At 38.8% G+C, this 20513-nt stretch overlaps 2 protein-coding genes and 2 non-coding genes across 7 annotated transcripts; 1 reads left to right on the forward strand and 3 right to left on the reverse strand.

Annotated features, from left to right (window-relative positions):
* Positions 1-41: 41 nt before the first annotated feature.
* cfap157 (cilia and flagella associated protein 157) lies at positions 42-6193 on the reverse strand. 2 transcript variants are annotated; one of them, XM_004555714.2, is made up of 8 exons: positions 5802-6190; positions 5044-5315; positions 3672-3825; positions 3343-3589; positions 2406-2506; positions 2071-2221; positions 898-1003; positions 42-155 (listed from the first exon to the last, which is right to left on the reverse strand). In XM_004555714.2, exons 1-7 carry the CDS (start codon positions 5867-5869, stop codon positions 926-928), a joined length of 1071 nt encoding a protein of 356 aa, XP_004555771.1. In that variant the 5' UTR covers positions 5870-6190; the 3' UTR covers positions 42-155; positions 898-925. The 2 variants fall into 2 exon arrangements, with proteins under 2 accessions (XP_004555771.1, XP_004555772.1); XM_004555715.3 differs by lacking the exon at positions 2071-2221 and having other exon boundaries at positions 5802-6193.
* Positions 6194-6818: 625 nt separating this feature from the next.
* LOC112435625 (uncharacterized) lies at positions 6819-10415 on the forward strand. 3 transcript variants are annotated; one of them, XR_013101209.1, is made up of 6 exons: positions 6819-7193; positions 7936-8011; positions 8111-8266; positions 8716-8805; positions 9246-9513; positions 9913-10415. XR_013101209.1 is itself a non-coding variant. In XM_076891182.1 (5 exons), the coding sequence occupies exons 3-5, from the start codon at positions 8162-8164 to the stop codon at positions 9459-9461; spliced, it is 411 nt and encodes a 136-aa protein (XP_076747297.1). In that variant the 5' UTR covers positions 6820-7193; positions 7936-8011; positions 8111-8161; the 3' UTR covers positions 9462-10415. The 3 variants fall into 3 exon arrangements, 2 of the variants coding, with proteins under 2 accessions (XP_076747297.1, XP_076747298.1); XM_076891182.1 differs by having other exon boundaries at positions 6820-7193; positions 9246-10415; XM_076891183.1 differs by having other exon boundaries at positions 6820-7160; positions 9246-10415.
* Positions 10416-15636: 5221 nt separating this feature from the next.
* trnac-gca (transfer RNA cysteine (anticodon GCA)) lies at positions 15637-15708 on the reverse strand. The gene has a single exon. It is a non-coding gene; the product is annotated as a tRNA-Cys (tRNA).
* A 2138-nt stretch (positions 15709-17846) lies between these two features.
* Positions 17847-17918, reverse strand: trnac-gca (transfer RNA cysteine (anticodon GCA)). Its single transcript has one exon. It is a non-coding gene; the product is annotated as a tRNA-Cys (tRNA).
* Between the last annotated feature and the right edge of the window lie 2595 nt (positions 17919-20513).

The following is a 20513-nucleotide window of genomic DNA, read 5'->3' on the forward strand; positions in this document are numbered from 1 at the left end:
CTGTAGCAAAACGACGGTGATCATTTGCAATAGTACCAGAACAGGCTTAAAGAGATGTTTATTTTCACACAGGTGACGGACTCATAACCACTTTTTCTTCCTCACTTTTGACAGGATTTTGTTCAGCTTTCTGCAGAAGCTCCTGTGTCTGATTCCTGAGGGAGAAACAGATTTTACACGCTGCACACATACACAGGACAAGATTAGGAATGTTACATTTACTACCTTAAGATTCTTTGCTGAACGTTAACACCTTACGTTTACAGAGACTAAAACACATTTTGACTATTTGTCAAAGAAAAATGCAAAATATGTGCAGCACACACTAGGAAGGCCACATTAGAAGTATCATGTTATAAAACTGGAAGGAGGAATTTGTTAGCAAACAGCTGCTTATTTCCACATTCATCAAAGTAATATTACCACTCAGTGGTCTTTGGTTTGTCTGCAGTCGTCTTTTAACATCTGCAGATTCACTTCTAAGTGAGATCAACCCATAAAATAGCCCCATCCTTTTGTTCTTCTTCCTTCACTCTTTATTCCTATTAAAAGGAAAATAATTTAGGTGCTGAACTACTTTTCTAAATATCTGGCATTCATGCAGAAAGGGCAGAACGTTTGAGGCCCAGGACACTGGCTTACTCTACTGTGTGTTAAACTTGAAGCCTCATTTAGTGAGGAATGCATTGTTGTTCAGCTACTTTGATGAGAAGTGTTAACAGCCATTCTGGCTCTGTTAGGACTCGGGCCTCGCAGGGCTCTGATCCAGCTCACTGAGCTGCTGAGAGGAAACAGCTTCAATGAAAACAAGAGATCAGCTCCCAGCAGAGTCCGCACTGTTGTTTTCACAAGTCATGAGAGTATGACACACAATCCAGTGAAGAGCGGTTCCAGTACCTGACTGGCATGAGGCCAGAGGTCATCTTCAGAGCACGGCGGTGCTCTCCAGGATCTCCAGCAGCCTCTGCACCTTCCACTGATTCTCAGACGACTTCTCTGCATCCTGCAGATGACAGAAAATGCAAAGCTTTGATAATGACTGACAGACATCTCAGTGGACAGAGGCATAGAGAAAGTTTTACTCAAATATCTGATCTAGTTGAATATTAAATATTCTTAAAACGACTACCCAGTACATTTGTGAGAATCTAACAGATTATAGTTAATCCTTCTCAGTAGTGGATATGCTAATGCATTAAATCAGGAAGGAGGTGCAGGTACAAGTGAGTAAGCATGAGCTTATAAATATAGTTCATTTTTTTCTTCTAACTGTAGGTTTTACTCCATTTTTACTGCTGTATTTCAGCTCTAAAGTCTAACCATGTCTTGTGTGTTTTTAAGATAATGTTTGATATTTTTCTGTTTGACTGTGGCTCAGGGGGTTGGGAAGCATATCTGTAACCGAAAGGTCACCGGTTTGATCCCTGGGCTCTCTGTCCTGGTCGTTGCGTCCTTGGGCAAGACACTTTACCCTACTAGTGTTGGCCAGAGGGGCTGATGGCGCGATATGGCAGCCTCGCTTCTGTCAGTCTGCCCCAGGGCAACTGTGGCTACGACCGTAGCTTGCCTTCACCAGTGTGTGAATGCGAGAGTGAATGAATAGTGGTGTTGTAAAGCGCTTTGGGTGCCTTGAAAAGCGCTATATAAATCCAGTCCATTATTATTATTACTTTTCTCCTCTGGGAGGCAAAAAGACAACTTGACATTTTAAACTTACCTGTAAACATGACATTCTCCAACCTTTCAAAAGAAACGCTGCAAATTCAAATGTTTTTAAAGAAACCATCATTTGTTGTCTTCGTGACATCTGTCTTTAATTTACAAACAAATACTCTGAAAATAAAGAAAATATTATAAGTTCTGAATATAAATCTTTACTTTGTCTACAACTCTTGCACCACTTGATGCGTGTGTTAAGAATATAAATGGGATGTTTGCCTTCTCTTGAACAAACGCAGCTCTCGTGGACAGTAACCAATATTTTCCTGCCCTGCAGCTGCCACACATATCCAGAGTTTGAGTTTCCAGGGGCACTAAAACAGCGGCACTGATACCCTGACTGTGTTTTACCGACAGGATGTGTCCGAGAATGATGGCTGCTTCCTGCTTGACACCCTCCAGCTTCAAATTCTTGCACCTGACTTTCTGGATCTGGTCTGAGAGTGAAGTTATCCTGGCTGATTTTTGACGACACTCCTCGTGCACTAAAGACAGACTCTGGCTGAAAACAACGGTTAAACACTCGGTTAGAGCGTAGCTCAGTTTAAATGTGTGACGAGAGATGAGCTAAAAATGTGTTTAATAGCCTGAATCTTTTCTTTTAATGTAAGTCTGTCAGTTGGTACTAAAATAAATATGTGTCTGATCCTGTTCTGTGGACATTTAAAAAGACATTTGTCTTCTACCTGAGAGTCTTGATTTTAGCCAGTGTGCGCAGCTTATCCAGCGTACAGTCCTTCAGCTCTGTAGTCAACTGCTGGCACTGTTCTCTTAGCTCATGTACGTTCTGAAAAATGGAAGACAGTGAATGATTTTAGTGATAATTGTGCTTTAATTAATGATATTTAATGTTACTTTTATTTCATAGTCATAAACAATATCAAGCTCAATGCTGGGAGCTGATATATTTCAGGCGTTCTCGTTGCAGAAGCTGCAAACATAATGATTTCATACATCCTATCAGATAAAACATCAATTTTCCATCTTCTTCTTGGGTTTGACTTTCGACACTAAAACAGATATCTTTAAGTATATGTGTAAGTGCAAAACACTGAGACCAGTGCTTGGTCCTCACAGGAAATGGAAGACATGCGCTGTTCATTTCTTATTTGATGTAGAGAAAAAAAATGTAATAAAAAATACTGCGAATTCTCAAAAATCTCAAAAATACTGCTAACTTCTTGGGAAGCAGCAACTTTGAATGATAGGTATAAGTTTGTTTTTTCAGTCCTACTTAAAATCACTCTCATCAGTTGACTGAAAAAACTGAAACTGAGTAGATTTATATAAACTTTCAGTCTCAAACCCGTTCGGGGAAGCTGCTGTGAGCTGTCCGCAGTTCCTGAGAAATGCATACACTATTATATATTGTACATATATTTATTAGTTTCAGGTTGGCCATTCTTGTATTTTGCTCGTTTGTGCTGTTGTGTTTGCACATCTCTGTTGCTTGTGGGGCTCGCACACAAGAATTTCACTCGCATGTGCTGTGCCAGTGTGCCTGCACATGTGATGTGACAATAAAAAGTGATTTGATTTGATTTGACTTGGAAGGCGCTTTAATATGAAACATCCAGCGTCTTAGTGAGGTGACATTACTGTCACGAACAGCTGTCCTCTCACCTTCTTGAGGATGGATTTCTGCTGAATAATCTTAATGAAATCTTTCTCCAGTTCATCTTGTTCAGAACAAAGATCCCTCTGTCTGGCTTGCATGGCGTCTACGTCCTCCTGCAGGGGCACCAGCTCACTCTTCAGAAAGTGAAGCTGCTCCAGCCGCTCCTCGTGCTCAGCCCTGTTTTTCGTAAGTATTTTTTCAGTCTTCAGCTTTACAGTAGGCTCCACGATGCTCTGCAATCGCTCAACTTTCCTGGTGAGTGGACGAGAGAGAATAATGGATGAATATTTATTGCTTGTTGTGAAGAAACAGTGAGATCCTGACTGGACTTCACCTGTCCATCTCCACCTGTTCTGCCACCTTCACTGTTTTGGTGGCAATGTCATGCTCTTCCTTCTGTTTTTCCAGCTGCTTCCACAGAGACTCCATGGCAGACAGACGCCAGTTCACTGAAATCAGGTCCTTCTTCTGCTGCTCCAACTTTTTCACTGAGGGGAGGAGAGGAGTGTACAGGTAGCAAAGAGATTATTGATGCATGCTGGGTAATCCAGGTAAGGAAATCTAAAAAGTTGATTCTGAAACTAAGCCTGTGGTTCATTGTTAAACAATAGTGCTATTTTTAGTCGTTTCTAAGGTTTGGGATTTAATGACGTAACGAAATATGTCTCCCTGAGCTAGAGAAGAGATGACGCTCCACTCGAAGGTGTTTGAAACAGTGTGTAAGCACCACCTGTTCAGTGGGGACTGTGACCACACTGTCCTCACTGCTTCTTACATTTTATTTTTATTCTAAATTTCTCTATTTGACATCACACTGTAAACAGCCCTTTACTAAGTTATTGCATCTATACGTATCCAACGTTTGTACATGCACACACCGGCCATTTCATTAGTTACACCTTGCTAGTACTCGGATTAAACTCCTCTTGCCTTAAGCGATGCCTTAAAATTCTTCGTGGCATGGACTCAACTGTAGCTCATCTGCTATCATCGAAGTTCTGTGCATTCAGAGATGCTCCTCTGCATACCTCGGTTCTGCTGAGTAGTTATTTGAGTTACTTTTGCCTTATTATCAGCTCAACATGGCATTTTCTCCCAGAGAATTCACTGGATATTTTCCCTTTTTTAGCCGATCCTCCGTAAACCCTAGTATTAGCTGTGTGGGGAAAATCCCAGGACATCAGCGGTTTCTGAAATACTGGGACCAGATCACCTGGCACCAACAACCACGCCACATTCAAAGTCACTTAAATCCCCTTTGTTCCCCATTTATGTGCTCGGTTTGATTTTCAGTCGGTCATCTTGGCCATGATGGTTAGATGACGCCTCACGGAGTGTGTGGAAAAGTCTGCTTACTGTGTGGAGAGAGACTGAACTAGAGTTAATCATTCTGACATCGCAACAACAAATCAGTGAATACTAAATGCACTGAGTCACCTCCATGCGAGTGACTGATTAGATATTTGTGTTAAAAAGCAGCTGCAGATGTGTACCTAATAATGTGGCTGATGAGTGCACATGGTTATCTTTCCCTTTTCAAAGAGCTCCTCAAACAACAACAGTGTAAACCCAGGAAGTGCTCTGATGTGCTTCCTGTCCTGTTTTCAGGTACTGAAGAATTAATTTGTAAGAATATCAAATAATCTTTTTGGTCTCATTGATAATTTGCTTTTTTCCTATTGGTGCTGCTGTCAAAATGTTCTCACCCTCTATCTTGTTCTCTGACTTGAGCTTTTCAATCCGCTCACGCATCTCCTGCATCTCCTTGCTGTGCTGTGGCATCAGGTTGTCTCTGTAGCGTTTGGCTTCCTGATGCTCATTCTCCAGCTGTTCCAACAACTCAGACACCTTCTTTTCTTTTGCAGTCAGGATGCGTTTCAGGTGACCAGTCTGGATTTTTGAGTCCTCCTGCAGCACGGCGAATTCAGAGACGAGCTCCTGGTATTCTTTCTCCATCTGCTCTCGTTTAGGCCGACAGCTGCAGGTTGAAGAGGGACACGGCAGGCTCAGGGATTAGAGTCAAGAATCTAGTTTGACCTTTGTTATACATACAGTGTGCATCATTGCATTCACTTGTTCACTTAATTGTTGCTCAAGGCCGCTTTAAAAACATTTACAAGGAGAACTGGCTCCTTGAAGGCAACACTTAAAGAAATGGGGGCGGTGCCTCAAGACTGTTGCCTGGTACTGCACTTTAAATTAATTCTCTGTTATATTTAACGTAAATATAGTATTCTCTCAATTTTATTTGCATACTACACTATTTGCTTCCCAATAATCTAAATTTCGAGATTTAGGTTAGGCAAGTAGACAATACTGAAGGGAAAAGCTCAAAGTGTTTTTGATAAGATTAACATTAATATGTTAAAAGTGGGAAAGAAAGATACAATTACACTCATATTTCACTGTATAAATGAACTCTTACGGATTTATTTCGATAAAAGTTAAAGAGAAATAGACTTACCTATCCAGCTGCTCCTCTAGATATCGAATTTGTTTCAAATATGAGGCCATTTCTTTATCGGAAGCCATTTTATCTGCTGTGCTTGCTTTTTTCTCCTGTGTATTTTCCGGTTTTATTAGTTATTTAACTAGTTTAAGCAGAAAACGATAACTGCAAACAAACCGTTTGGCTACTGTCCTTGTTACTAAGGAACTGACCGCTCCGGAAGTTCTCAAGTCAAACTTTACTCTTTAATTAAACATTAAATATTATTAAATCGATGTTATCTATTTTATCCGATATCAGTGGCATTTTCTTCTTTGTGCATATCTTCATTCCAGTTTATGGTGTTTTTCAAAAGAAAAAAAAACGAAGAAGAAAAGGAATCGGTTGTTATAATCGAGTGATGCTTTCAGGGACCGTTTGTCAGATCAGTTTTCACAATCTAACTTCAATATTATGTGGTTGCGTTTATTTATTTATATTATTATTTTGAGGATTTAGCCTTTTATTATTTCTAGTTTAAAATTTATATAGAAATATATGTAAGATTTTCATATTTCTTAAATAAGAAAAATTTATTTTAAAATTCCTGTTTTATTTTATACTTATTATAAATTAACTTTTTTCTATGTTATATAAATTTCTTTTCCATACTGTAATATTTATAAAGCAATACAAACCCCCATGAAACAGTGCCAACACTGTGATCATCATTAGTTGATTATACATACAATACATAGTGACTGCAGTTTATCTTTAACATCTATGCTTTTAAGCTGCTGATGTCATCTTTTTCTTTAGTTTATTCCTTTTATATTTGGATGGATTTGAGTTCACATGTGTTTTCTTTTGTTTTTTCATCCTGTTTTTGTTCCTTTCCTCTCCATCGCTGATTGTTTTCGAATACACCATGTCACATAGACACTGAAATTAAAGGTTTCCCATTCCTAGTGTGGATGGATAACAGCCAACTCAAAATAGAAGAATAAGCCCAGATATTGCTGCATGGATGATATAATAGTACACTCTAAAAAATGATTCATGGGGTTAGTAAGTAAAGCTTAAAATTAATAGCTTTTTCTGCATAAAAAATTAAGTTTGTTGCATGTACACATTGTAATCAGTTGATAACTTAATTTAATGAGTTGGTCGAAATGAAAATAAAGAAAACAGTCTTAGCTCAGTAATATATCGATTTTGAACAGACATTTCTGTGTTAACTTAACATGAAAGTGTATTCAGTTAATACAACTTAAAAATCTCGTAAGCGTCCTTTAAAAGCTGAGTACAAGGCTGACTTGCCCGGACATGTTGTGCTCTCAGACCACTGATCGAAAGAAACGGAGGCAAAGAGAGAAAGCAGAGAAGCGGCATTTTGTACGGAACATTATCAAACGTTAAAGCTTTGTGGTGAGTACAATTTTTTGCCTTGTTTTATTCACAGCAGCTAATAATAACTCTAACTTTAACTCTATCAACACGCACTGCAAGAAATCCTTTTTACACAACACTAAACTCTTCCTCGGCGAGTGGTGGTGATAAGCTAGTAACGTTACACTTCTGGCTAACTTGTGAAGTAATTCGACCGTAACATTAGTCTTTGTTAAGTTTTGTTTTACAGTGGCAGCCAAATGGTGTTAATTGACACTGAGCTTCTGTAGCAGTAGTTTTAACTCTGCAAAGACAGGGTAATACACGTTTTTCTTCTTTCTACTTTGAAATCGTTGCAGCGTTGATGAAGGTTTGACCAGCAAAAGGCTGGGCCATTTTACATTCATGACTAAACAAATGTAGGTTACTGAGTATACATTCGGTTTAACATAGATGCATTTTGATGTTTAAGTCCTAGAGTTATTTTTATGTGAGATTGAAGTTTGTTAATTGAGCCCTAGCTGAAGAACAGCCTGTGTCAAAGTTCAGTCAAAAAACGCGGGCGAGGAAGCGAACGCCATGTTGTAGAAACGCCACAGGAAAGATCTTAAGTAACATTCATAAACTAGTTGTTTTAATGACATTACATTGAGTGTGCATTAGCACATAAAATATAATTTTGCTCTTTTGGGTGTTAACTGCAGATACATAAGCGCAGTTGTATCACTTAAGAAAAAATATCTTTGATTTGGAAACATAACATAACATTCTCCATTCGCAGGCAGGAAGTTGTCAATCAAGCACCAAAAATCAATGACCTGAAAGAAAGATGGCCTGCTCTTTTTGATGCAGTTCGGGTAAATATTTTTCCATAAGATAATTTGCAGTATGTATTCTTTTAAAGTAAATTGTATACATTAACATGTTGTGCCTATTTGTGCCTTTTTTTTATACAGATAAACCAAGAATTCAGAAGGATCACCACTGTTAACCTGGAGACAACATTCATGGCAAAGCTGGACCAGTACTCTCAGAAAATAATGTCCTTGCTGTCCTCAAGAGGAGGGGCTGCAAAAATGCGCATTCGGCGCATCCAGAACATGCTGCTAGAGGTATGAATGAATGAAATGTAGTTTATTTCAAATAGGATAATCCACTTTTTTTTCCCAATAGGTGATATTGAGTCTTAAAAGGTAGCTGTTTACAACTCAACTATGTCAAATTATTGTTTAGAGCTTGAGGCACAAATATCAATTAAAACTATAAATACTTAATAATAAAACAAATTATAGGTGATGTAGATCATGATTGGCAGAGTAATTTGCAAGATTTTGCAGTTTTTCTATTTGTTACCTGGATTTTTCAAGTTCATGAATTGATCATTTCAGAGAAATGGCTCTTTGAAATGATCAATTCATTATTTTGATTATCACTGGAAATCTATAATTGGTACAGTTCAGGCCATATAAAGTCAATCCTTTTTTCTTTTTTTTTTTGGATGTAATTATCAAAAACCCATCCTCCTCGAAGAGCAGTTCGACATTCTTTTTCTTATTCACAGGACGATTCTGTGGAGAGAAGGCGAGAGGTCGCTATCCGTGGCTTAGTGGTGTATCTCAGGGAAAAGGAGGAGGATCTCTTCAAAGAGCAGGTAAATCAGACATGACTATACTTTGTATTAGAGGTACGATCTAATCTATTATTAATTGATTTCTAAATTAATCGGCAACTATTTTGATAATTGATTGATCGGTTTAAGTAATTATTTTAGAAAAAGAAGTCCAAATTCTCTGGTTTCAGCTTCATAAATGTGAATCGTTTCTGGTTTCTTTACTCCTCTATGACAGCAAACTGAATATGTTTGACATTTGAGGTCATCATATTGGGCTCTGAGAAACATTGACATTTTTCACCATTTTCTGACATTTTCTGGACCAAACAACTAATCAGATAATCGTCAAAGGAGCTTGCAAAGAGAACCTTCACAGACATAATCAGATAACTAAAATTGTTAGTTGCAGCCCTATTTTGTGTTACTCTCATGTATAAGTATGATTACTTAAAACATTTATATTGATTCTGATCTACCAGGATGGTGGCGGGGATATTACCAATGAAGTGATGAAGATTGTAACCAGAGGTGCCACAACGTCTGATCCAGCCAGCGCAAGGATCATACTTGAAGGAACAGAAGTCCTAGCAGACCTGGATGTACCCAGAGCCTGTGCCTTGCTAATGGGGCTGATATATGCACTCAACCTCAGCTACCCAAAAGAACTGAAAAACACTTTTGAAAAACACTTTTGAAGTGTTTCAAAAGATATTCCTCGAGCTGGATGATCTGAAAGCCAGTCCTAAGGTAATGTCACTAAAAAGTAAACTGTTGTACTAAAAAATGTGAAGAGTGAGGCTATCCTCAAATTAAACGGGAAATGTTCCACTGTTGTTTGCAATGTGTTGTGTTACATACTGTACAGTAGGCAGTAGGTGTAAAGTTGAGCGTTGAGCATTAAGTACACCTAGTTAAAAATAATGCACTTTAAAAGGATAGCTCGGGTCTTTTGAAGTGAGGCTGTATATGAGGTACATATGTATTGTGAGTGTATTACACACAGTAGATGGCAGTCAGTAAGCTCCACCTACGGAGAAGCAGACGGGGCCACCGGCACGCAAGATGAGCCTCCATCATAATAAAACTAATGTCAGTTTAAATGTACATTATATCAAGAATATGTTTACTGCTTTATTTTGCTATCAGACAGCCTTTTCTGTGAGGAAAGAGAAGTTCTACTGCTTGTTGTTTCAATCGCTCTGGCCCACCAGCGTCCATGGACAAAAACAGCAATTTTACCTGACAGCACACAGGAGTTGCTGGTCTCCTGCTGCCTTGATCAGTAAGTGTAATTGTGTTATTTGGTGACTTTGGTGTTAGTTCGGGTTAGTTCAGATTTACCAAAGTCACACAAACAAACTGAGCCTATCGTGCGTGTTGGTGGCAGGAATGTGCTGACTGCTGTCTACTGTGTGTAATACACTCACAATGTACTTCATACTTAAAAAAACCTAAACTATCACTTTAACACAAACAAACTTGAATCAGAGCATGACTGTCAAAATGTTCAGTCTTTTTGAGACAGATTTACAGGGGTGTTTTATGTCATTTATTTTATGGAGGCAACAATTTTGTCTGCTATTGAAATGTCAATGAGTCTGGAATGGTGGACTGGTGTTCTAATAAACAGTTTGATCATAAAACTGGAATTTCAATGTGTAATTTATTGTATAATTGTAAGTTATAAGTTATTGTAAGTTACTAGTACTCAAAAAAATTAAGGTAACAATTTGCATGGATATTTCTGAGTAGAATAAAAGTAAAAAAATAAGTTTTAATAACTAAATGGAGTAATTTTTTAAACAATTAAAATTAAGTTGGTTCAACTTAATTAAGCTTGTAGAGGACAAAGCAAATCATGTTGTTTGTACGTAAGGAATAGAGTTTGCCTAACTAGAGAACTCTTGTGGCATTTACGCTATAGTGGCTAAGCTGAAGTAACTTAAAAAGATCCATGCAAATTGTTACCTTAATTTTTTTTATGTTAAGCCAGCAGATCTTTTTTTAGAGTGTAGTTAGACTCTGGTAATAACTACACTTACACATCAAATTGTAGATATGAAGAATAAAACACACATATACGGTCAGACAGTATGTCAGATTGACTTGATTTATTGTCGAGGTCTGTCCTATGATTGGAAATGCAATGAGGTGGCTAATCTCTGTCTTATCTTACCTGTCCTTCCTGTTCTTGAACTTAATCAGTGGTTTGCACCTTGTTGTGAACCCAAGATGATGACATGCCGACCTCCTCAGCAGTAGATGTTGTTTTTGTCTCTCTTTGATCCTCATATTTAAAATCACGGAGAAAAGCTTTACACTCTAAACTCAGCACTTTGAATCAAGCTCAAACATCATGTTTACTTTATTTGTTTGAAATGAAGAAAGAGGCCTCACCTGAAACTGCCTGTTGATTGGTTGTCTAATTAGTTTTGAGGATCTGAAAATGTGGCTCTGTGTATAAAATGAGTCCAGTTCCTGATCAGTTTCTCTAAAGTCTGTACAGACAAAACTACACAATTGTGTAGTTATCCAACAAATTATAGACTTAACTGTATGACTCAGTTAATTAGATTGGTTGTGTACTCATTAATCACTCATCCATTAACATTTTGTAGGAAAGACTGAAGACAATTGGTGTGACTGTCTCACAAAGGGAGATTTAAGTGGGTATTTTTAGAGATATTTTCCAGTTGGTTGCATTTCCAAGTCACCACCAACAGAGGTCAGCAGAGACGCTGGGATCCTCGTTATTCCCCTTTGTGTTCACAACATGTTTGTGTGCATGTTAAGCTGGAAGCAAATATTTGGACATATTTAGGAAATAGTTTGATGACTGAGCCAAAATGAGCCTTTCTTTAAACGTTAGTGCACTATTACTGGAACTGGGAATCCTTTGTTAACGTTTCAGGACTTTCATGGATCATTATCAGCTGATGACATTCCAGATGATTAGTTTTCTGTCTCCTCAAACACTGATGGTACCCAACAACCACCCTGGGGTCTGAAAATAAAGTTTACTGATGTTTCTAAAAGAGGCAAACACCATAAAAAGATATGAAAGTACTTCCGGCTTGCTATTTCAACTCTCTGAACCATCCCTGACAAATGGCAGTCAAGAGAAGCAGTGAAAGTCATGACAAAGTCATTACTGAAGCTTTTCACATAAACTGCACATCAGCTTATATGGTACGTATATGAAACAGTAGCTGGAGAGCTTGAAGGAGGCATGGTGCTCAGACAGGTCTACAAGGAAGTGTTATAAGGAAGAAATCCATCCTTAAATTAAGTCTAAATTTATTGCTGTCTTAGTTATTTCCCTCTTGGGCTTTTTGGCTTTACCGCCACCTCTTTCTGTAATATGCAGTTCTGCTCCTGTGTTTCAACCTGTTATCTTTCTGTTTTGTTTTGTACAAGTATACAAATTCCATCTTTCCAATACTTGACCTGAATTCTTTCACGTTCTCAGAAAACAAACCTCCAAGTGGGAAAAAGCTTAAAATATTTGGAATCAACACATATGTGTAAAAAAAACAACAACAATTCACTTTATTAATTTCTTTTACTCTCAAACTCACCAGGTTTTAAGAGTTACTTACCAACAACCTTCCTGTGTGCATTTTGATAATTTGAGAGGAATTTTCATTTTTAAAAAACACCTAAAGCTGAACATTTGTTAACGTTCATTGTAACATTGGTTTACAAGTTCAACACTTCAGCGAAAGAAAGAAAGAAAGAAAGAAAGAAAGAAAGAAAGAAAGAAAGAAGCGGTTGATAAACTGAGCCGTCTACAAAAGGCCTTCTTTGAAGTGTCAAACTGAAAAGCATCACTTCTGTTGTGAAACGTGTTTTATTTTTAAAACAAACACAAACACAGTCTGTTCCTGAAAATAACAAATCTGATAAATAAAAAGCAAACACATCGCAGAACAATCAAGCATATTTTCACAAAGAAGTCAATAAAAGTAAAAAATAAAAATAGAGAAGTGTTGTGAAAGTATTGAAATGGGACCCTGAGGTCAGAATGTTTTCAAAAAGTTAAAAAACATATAGTTTTGTTGTTGTTTTGTATATGCTTCACTGGAAGCTAAACCTGCTGAAGATGAGGAAGTAGAGGAGGGCATCCATTACTTGGAGGGTTGGTGGTTCAATCCCTGGCATGCCAGCGTATCCTCGGGCAAGACACCGAACCCCAAGTTGCTCCTGACTCATTTGTCCAAGTGTGAATGTTAGATCAAAAACACTTAGGTGTACAAAATTTCTTGTGTGAATAGTTGAGTGGAACAAGTTGTATGAAGTGTTGCAGTAGAGTAAAGAAGTTGTAGTCAAAACCAGTTGAGTCACCATTTACTAGCATTAGTACTTTTACCAAAAGAGCCACTATAACGCCACTTCCAAAGGAAAGTAAGGTTTAATTCAACTGTGTGGCCTTGCTTAGATCCACTGCAGATTTCAATCATTCTAGCAATCAAAGGTCTTGAACACCCACAAGCTCAAACTTCTTTTTCATCCCAGAAATTACAGGAAACTGACATTTGCTGATGTAAACTTATAATGGGAAAACCCATTATTTGACTGCAAAGGATGCTGAAACCAAACATCCTTAAATGGAAATCAAAGATTAGCAGCAGCAGAACATTTTACTCTCCCCGTTTTGATCTCCTTCCTTTCTGCTTTCACCTCTTTGGCCCTTTTGTTGTGGCGAGGGCTGCCACGGGTCGGCCGGGGTCACGCCAAAACGAGGGAACGAGGCTTAATGCCTTCGAACCCACTAATAACCCCCACCGCGTCCTCTCTAGCCCCCTTCAGAGCAATTTTTCATAGCTCTCCGCCCAGTCAGTCCACGGTCTGGTTTGCATTAAATGGACACATGTGCTCTTTGTTTTGAGAAGTGCGGCTGACACGGACCTATAACCAGCCACATGAAAGATGGATTTCTCAGGCAGCGGCTAAACTTTGTTCAGGGACTTTTAACAGGAAGCGTCATAGCGACAGGAAGCGGATGATTTGACTTCATTAAGAATGACGGGTAGAGTATGCCTCCAATGTGGAAGAGTTGATCTGAGAAGACCTTTATAAGCGGGTCAGCAGATAGATATAAATCTAAAGCCAGTAGATGCTGCAGCTCTACCTCATATATCACATGTCAGAGCTCTACACCCGCATGTTGCTGTAAAAGAGAGGCGACTTTTCTGTCCATAACCAGGATTTATACTCTGCAGAATAATAGCTCAGTGTTCAGCTCGAGAGCATGTGGAAGTTGATGGACACATGAGCTAAAGCTGTGACCCAACAATTTATCTAACTACCAAACCACCCTAAAGCACCAAACAGCCATGAAATGTTTTAATGAAGCTCCTTAGGAGGGACCTTGTAGACTCCAGCACCAGCCTGCTGGATTCAAGCAGTTTTGCATGATTCACAATTTAAAACAACCCTTGTTCATCGACTTCCAACAAGAACCAAGACAAGGAATCACAGTTTTTTAAAGCATTTTCACTAAATGTCTCCATCAGAGAGACTGATGGAGACAGAAGAGATAGACAGATAGGTGGATGTTGGGCATAATGCACAAAGGAGGTCTTTTGTCTGTTCCAGAGGTCCGACTGATGAGCTAAAGAGTGTTTGCAGCTTCTCATCCTGTGTCAGCTGGGACGGTCCCCCATAGCACGCCTGTGTTTAAGAAAAGGGATGCGCTGATACCCATGTGAGCAGCAGGGAAACTAGCAGGAGGGGAATCTGGATTTAATCCAGCGATCTCTGGATCTGAAGTCAAATCTCTCCCACTGAGCTATACTCCCTCTCTCCTTCAAGCCACTTTGAAAACAAAACACTGTATAAGAGACAGACTGTGCCCATTATGTCACCTGCTGGTTTGTGAATATCTCAATTTACCTGACAAGCAGACCCACTGAGCACCACTGTGAGCTTATCAGCAACTTCTCAATCGCAATTTAGGTCTGCCCTAAAGCGTATCATAATTTACCAAACATTGCATTCTGAACGCAGTGGTATCCAGCTTCAATCTCACCTATCTCATCATACAGTCGTTGTCTTACATTATCTCTGTGTGCTCTTTCTTCTCTGGGGCACAGAATATGTTTGAAAATCAGGAGCCTACACGGATGTGGGCTCTGTCATCCTGAATGACAGAATTTGACTCTATTATCAGAAGGCTAGGTGCTCGTTCACTGCATCTTGACGGAAGCATGTGCTGATCGTATATTAGCAGAGGTGGGTAGCAACTATTTACATTTTACATTTACTCAGTTACACTTACTTGAGTAACTTTTTGAGAAAAAATGACTTTTATGAAGTCTCACTACTCTTACTTGGGAAAAGATTCTTGCTACTCTATAGAATAATAAACACATTTTAACCATAAATGCATGAGACACAGACTCAAACCTACAGTGTTTTAATGTTATTCTATCTGCTGAGCCTGTCGTGCCCTTTGGAGAAGTAAAGTATCACCATGTATTGTCACTTGAAGTACTTTACTCTATTCTAACATATATTTATATTACCTTCTCTAAATATTAGTTTCATAATGATTTGGAAAAGTGTTTCCTCTGCTGAGATTTATTAATTTGTAATCATCTTATTTATCTGTAATATTTTCATTTTGCGTTTCAGTATTAAACTACATATTTTTGTCTGTCTGAATATCTCATTTTTAAACATTAAATCAGATGTTGTGATCAGTTACTCAGTACTCAAGTAGCCTTTTTCACCCAATACTTTTTAACTCTTAGTTGAGTAATTTCTTGGATGGCTACTTTTTACTTGAGTAAAAACTACGTCGAGGTAGTGCTACTATCACTTGAGTACAATTTCTGGCCTGTGTATATTAGTAACAGTGAAAATAGAAGGGGGCACCTGGATTTGAACCAGAGACCTCTTGATCTGCAGTCAAATGCTCTACCCCTGAGCTATACCCCCACAGTCTGGTCTTTTGCCTGCATAACACCACCCACTGGTTTATGAACTTTTCAATTAAACTGACAAGTAGACCCAATTCCACAATAGCAAAATGCAAACACAGCACAGCAGATTGCTTGACTGTAGCCACATTTTTCCTTTAACTTGTCACGTTTCTGTATTTAATTCTTGAGCAGGGGAACCAGAGACCTCCCATACTCGGCAGATATCATCAAAGAATGTTTCCAGCACCTTGTTCTCTCTGTGCCACAAAGAATAAAGGCAGCACTGACAGCAAAAGGGGATCCAACAAGGTACTAGGAAGGTGTACTTACTAGGGCACACCCACCAGATGATTGTATTTATATAGTACTTTTGTAAATCCACATCATGAAATGCTTTACAGAAGCTACAAAATAAAAACACGGATAGGTAAGACAACATTAGGTCCAATAAACTGTAATAAAAACAAAAGATTGCTTGAATTATATTAAAAGTAAAGCAAAATGAGGGGACTTTCCCATAAATATGTGTTTGAAGACATGACTGTAAAAGAAGTCACTTTGTGGGACATATTTATAGAACATTGTTAAACGTGCAAAAGTGTTTAATTAAAAGATTGAAGTTTGGATAGCTTGTTGTGCTGAGCGCAGCATCTTGAAACGTTTCGCCTTTGGTGTTGTTTTGTCTGATCTACAAGGTGTTCGAGTGGCTGCAGGGCTAAAACACTATTTAAAGTTCGAGGGAGACGCCATGTGTTTGAGTGACGTGGGATAAAGTCTGGATAAAATGAAGCTCACAACCTCAGTATGAATAGAGCCACTGTTGGTTCGGGATACGGAGACGATAAGAAGAACAGAATACGATCAACCTTTAAAGGATCCTTTTGGAGCCTGTTTGAGTTATCACACAGCTGAAATGTTCCTTCATGATTTGCTATCTGTGACATTTGCATAGCTGCAGGCATCACAGCTCATTTTACACCTTCAGGGGAGTTCGTGAGCTGCGCTTAATTTACCTAAAATACAGGAAATAGTTTCCAAAATGTAAGATCAAACTTTCAGTAGCCGTGAAGGAAACAGCACTGGTGCATAATGTCACACCCTGCTTCCCTTCAATCACCTGAAACCAACAGGAAGAGTTTTCTCAACTCACTGAGTCTAATGTGGCATGCAGGAACACACACACAGTTACCCAAGTTCAAAAGGTTCTTAGCAGCGAGTTTCCAAGTTTGGGGTTTCAAGACTGTCAAGTCAAGACAAATCAAAGCCCTGAATCATTTCACAAGCATCGCCTGCTTGTATAATGCGACTCGCTGCTCTATGCTATTTTAAATTGGCTGTTGCAAAGAAGTAGTCTGAGTGCAGTCACAGATCAGTGTTGATGAAGCTTTGATTTTGTCAGTCGTCTGTGAGCTTCAGAGAGGAGACACAAGCTTACTTCTCGGTCCTGGCTGCTGTCACATACATCTATAAAAGATGGACGCAATCACCTTGATGTAAACCATTGGTTTTGGAAACATGAGTGGCATCCTACCTCATGCATTAACTTCAGCTCTACCAGATAGTATTTTATTAGTGACATTAATGCTAGAATCTCACTCTGAAGAAAACAAACGCCACAGCAGGTCAAAATATTCATAAGATAATTAACAGAGATTATATGACCTCCTATGCTCCTAAATTTGAGCCTTTTGGATGAAATAAATTCACCCTTCTCTGCAGTTGTTGTGAAGGAGGAAATGGCCATAAACCAATGAAAGATAATCTTTTTTGCCATGCTTATTTCTACTAAAAGGTTGAAGGGGCCTTGTTTTTGGCGACAGTCTCAAGTGCACATTAGAAAAACTGCAATTCTTTGCTGGTTCCACACCAACTTTATTTTTCAGCCCCGTGGTTACCATGTGGATGCAATCTGCAACTTCTCCACTAGCTGCCACTAAAACCTACGCACTGCTGCTTCAAGGTGTCATTGCGCAACTTCTTCCTCTCCCCTCCATCAGCTCAGTTTTTAGATTAAAAAGTTATAAGGCATAATTTATTTTTCTTTTAATTGAAGTGCCACTTTGCTCTTGAGTGCTACACTATCATCACCTGTTCCAGGGGGAGTGTTTCATGAGCCCTGACAAAATACCTCATCCTTGCAACAAACAAACACTCAGGGGGCATCTGGATTTGAACCAGAGACCTATTGATCTGCAGTCAATTGCTCTACCACTGAGCTACACCCCCAGCTGCCTGAAGGCACTGAAAAACTTAGCATCAGGTTAGCAGTTTATTAACAGAAGGGTAAAGGTGATCACTCAACTTGATGGAAGTGTGCATCAAAAGCCCTCGCAACACATCCCATCATAGTTACAGTTTAATTAACATAGAGACCTCCTACGCTGCAGTTAGACACCAAACCCTGAGCTATATCCCTCGTTCCCAGAACCCACCTGTACAAAAACTGCATGAAAAGTTAGGCCTAGTGCCCGTCACATCACCCACTGGTTTATGAACCTTTCAATTCAACTTATAGGCTGATCCAACAAATCCCAGTGAGAAACTTAGCAACACTGTAAGCTTACAAACAACTTGTCAATCAAAATGTAGATTTGCCCCAAGACGTACCCTCGTTCACCTGTTTTTTGAAGGTTTATCACACATTTTGAATCTAATGGGATTATTTATATAATTTACAAAATGATCACCATGCGATATTTAGTAAGACCTGAAACTGAGACTGTACTTCCACACATCCACTTTTCAGAACTTTTTATACCTTTTTATCTACTGTGTGTGTTTATTCTTGGTTTCTATCACTATCCGCCTCTGCCTTCACTGACAATGGGGCTCTTTCTTTTGCCAAGTACAGTTTCCATAGTTAGTCCAGGTAATCTACCATCCCCCACTCCATTTACCCGAGGAAAGCTACTGATAGCAGCTGGGAAAACAGCATCCTTGTCCTCTTTTTATTCTGCAGTGGAGGCTGAGCTTTCCTGCCAGTAACCAGTAAACACTCCAGTAAGCCAAGAAAAACACCCTAAGATCAAGAAAAACGTCCATAGATTTTCACTGTTACGCTTTAGAGGGGCGGTGACAAACTGGCTGCTGGGTCTTTTTATGCTGTAACATACAAAAACCCTTCAAATATGTATTTGTGTTCAGGCAGATGTGATAAGGGAACAACAACCATCGCACACATGCAAACAACAGCTCAGCATTATGTCACTGGCATGTCACGCTGCACACTTGTTTATGTGTCTATTTTTTATGGTTTTTGCATTTTTACCAAAAGGAAAAACACGGAGCTCCATCAGCATAATCAGAGCGTGTGATAATAAACAGATTGAAGCCTCCGTTCAAAAGGCACCAGCTGCTGGGTCAGGACCAGATGGGAACCTTTTCATCTGAAAACATCCTGGGCTTGACTTCACCTTTACAAAGAGATGGCATAAATAAGGATTGGACATAAGCCCGGAACCAACGTGCAGCTGTTAGGCTGTGATGATTGTTATGTGTGTCAAATATTTAAAAGCATGATCGTGGATGTTGTTTTCCTTAATGTGGATGTGACGTGTTTAACCTAAAATGCTGAATGAGAAATAAGTAGGTTAACTTAACCACAGGTTCATAATGTGGACGTTAACTGGTAAAGTAGATCTTAGTAGAAAAAAAGCTGAACTTTACTGAATTTAGCAGATTTCTGTTACTTATAAAAAAAAAAGCTTATATACTGTACATGGATCAAAATAAATTCAAATTTTACAAAAAATGTCTTGGTTTGTGTTTCATTTCTAGCAGAAAGTAAGCAAAGCAAGGAGACACTGGTGGGTTGGGTGTGTTGTAATGCCTACATATCTCTGTCCTAACTGCCTCACAAATTACGTCCACTGTAATACTCACACTTAGAACCTATTAAATTATCCCTGTTTTAGAGGAGAAAATACAAAAAGCACAATGATAAAAACCTTTTTAAGTTAGAACTGGAACAAGTCGACTTAGTGTGGAATCTGAAAATAAAATGAACTGAAAACTGTTAAAAAAGACGACTAGAAGTAAAAACTGATTAAAAGTACAAATGTGAAAATAAATCTGAGGATTCAGAGGTGGACTGGTTTGGTGACTCATGAAGCGCATCACTGGATTTTGTCACAGTGTGTTACTGTTTCAACATCCAACCAGACAAAATTATAAATGATTTTTATGTGTCACTACTTTGAATTAATTTCCCTGCAATAATCCTTAGAAACTTTCTGTCAGATAGAACTGTGAGCCCTCGGACTGGGATGGTTCATGGGTGAGGCGTTTCAGGCATGTCCACTCACGAGAGGTCTGGCCATCTTTTCTTAGATTGTTGCTCCCATGACTTAGACCTGGATAAATGAATGGATGAATGGATGGATAGACAGATGCATCAATAGAACCAATTTCTTTTTGCGCAGATGACTAATGACCTATCATTAAAAGGGAAAACATTTTTTCAGACGGCAGTGTTAAGCAAAGAAATGAGACACATAGGAACCACTTGGGAAGGTTCTGAACAGAGCCAGGAAGACGGTTTTCTGGATTTCAAGAAAACAATAAAAAGAAAACAAAGATGAGATGGAAGAGGACAGAAGCTTTTCTGTGCACACTGGTGTGTACTGAAATATATCAGCTGGCTCTTTCAAAAAGTTTGACAACTATCAAATTCATGAAGACGCATCTTCTGTTTATCTTCAACTGTTTGTAACACAGTGAACTAACCAGTAATGCCATCCAAGTATAACAGAGTCCAGCCACTCTCACATGGCTCACATCTGCAGCCACTAGAAAAACTACCTTGAAGCAGCCTGTGTTAAC

Source organism: Maylandia zebra, linkage group LG12 (genome assembly GCF_041146795.1).
Source record: "Maylandia zebra isolate NMK-2024a linkage group LG12, Mzebra_GT3a, whole genome shotgun sequence".
Classification (NCBI taxonomy): Eukaryota; Metazoa; Chordata; class Actinopteri; order Cichliformes; family Cichlidae; genus Maylandia; species Maylandia zebra.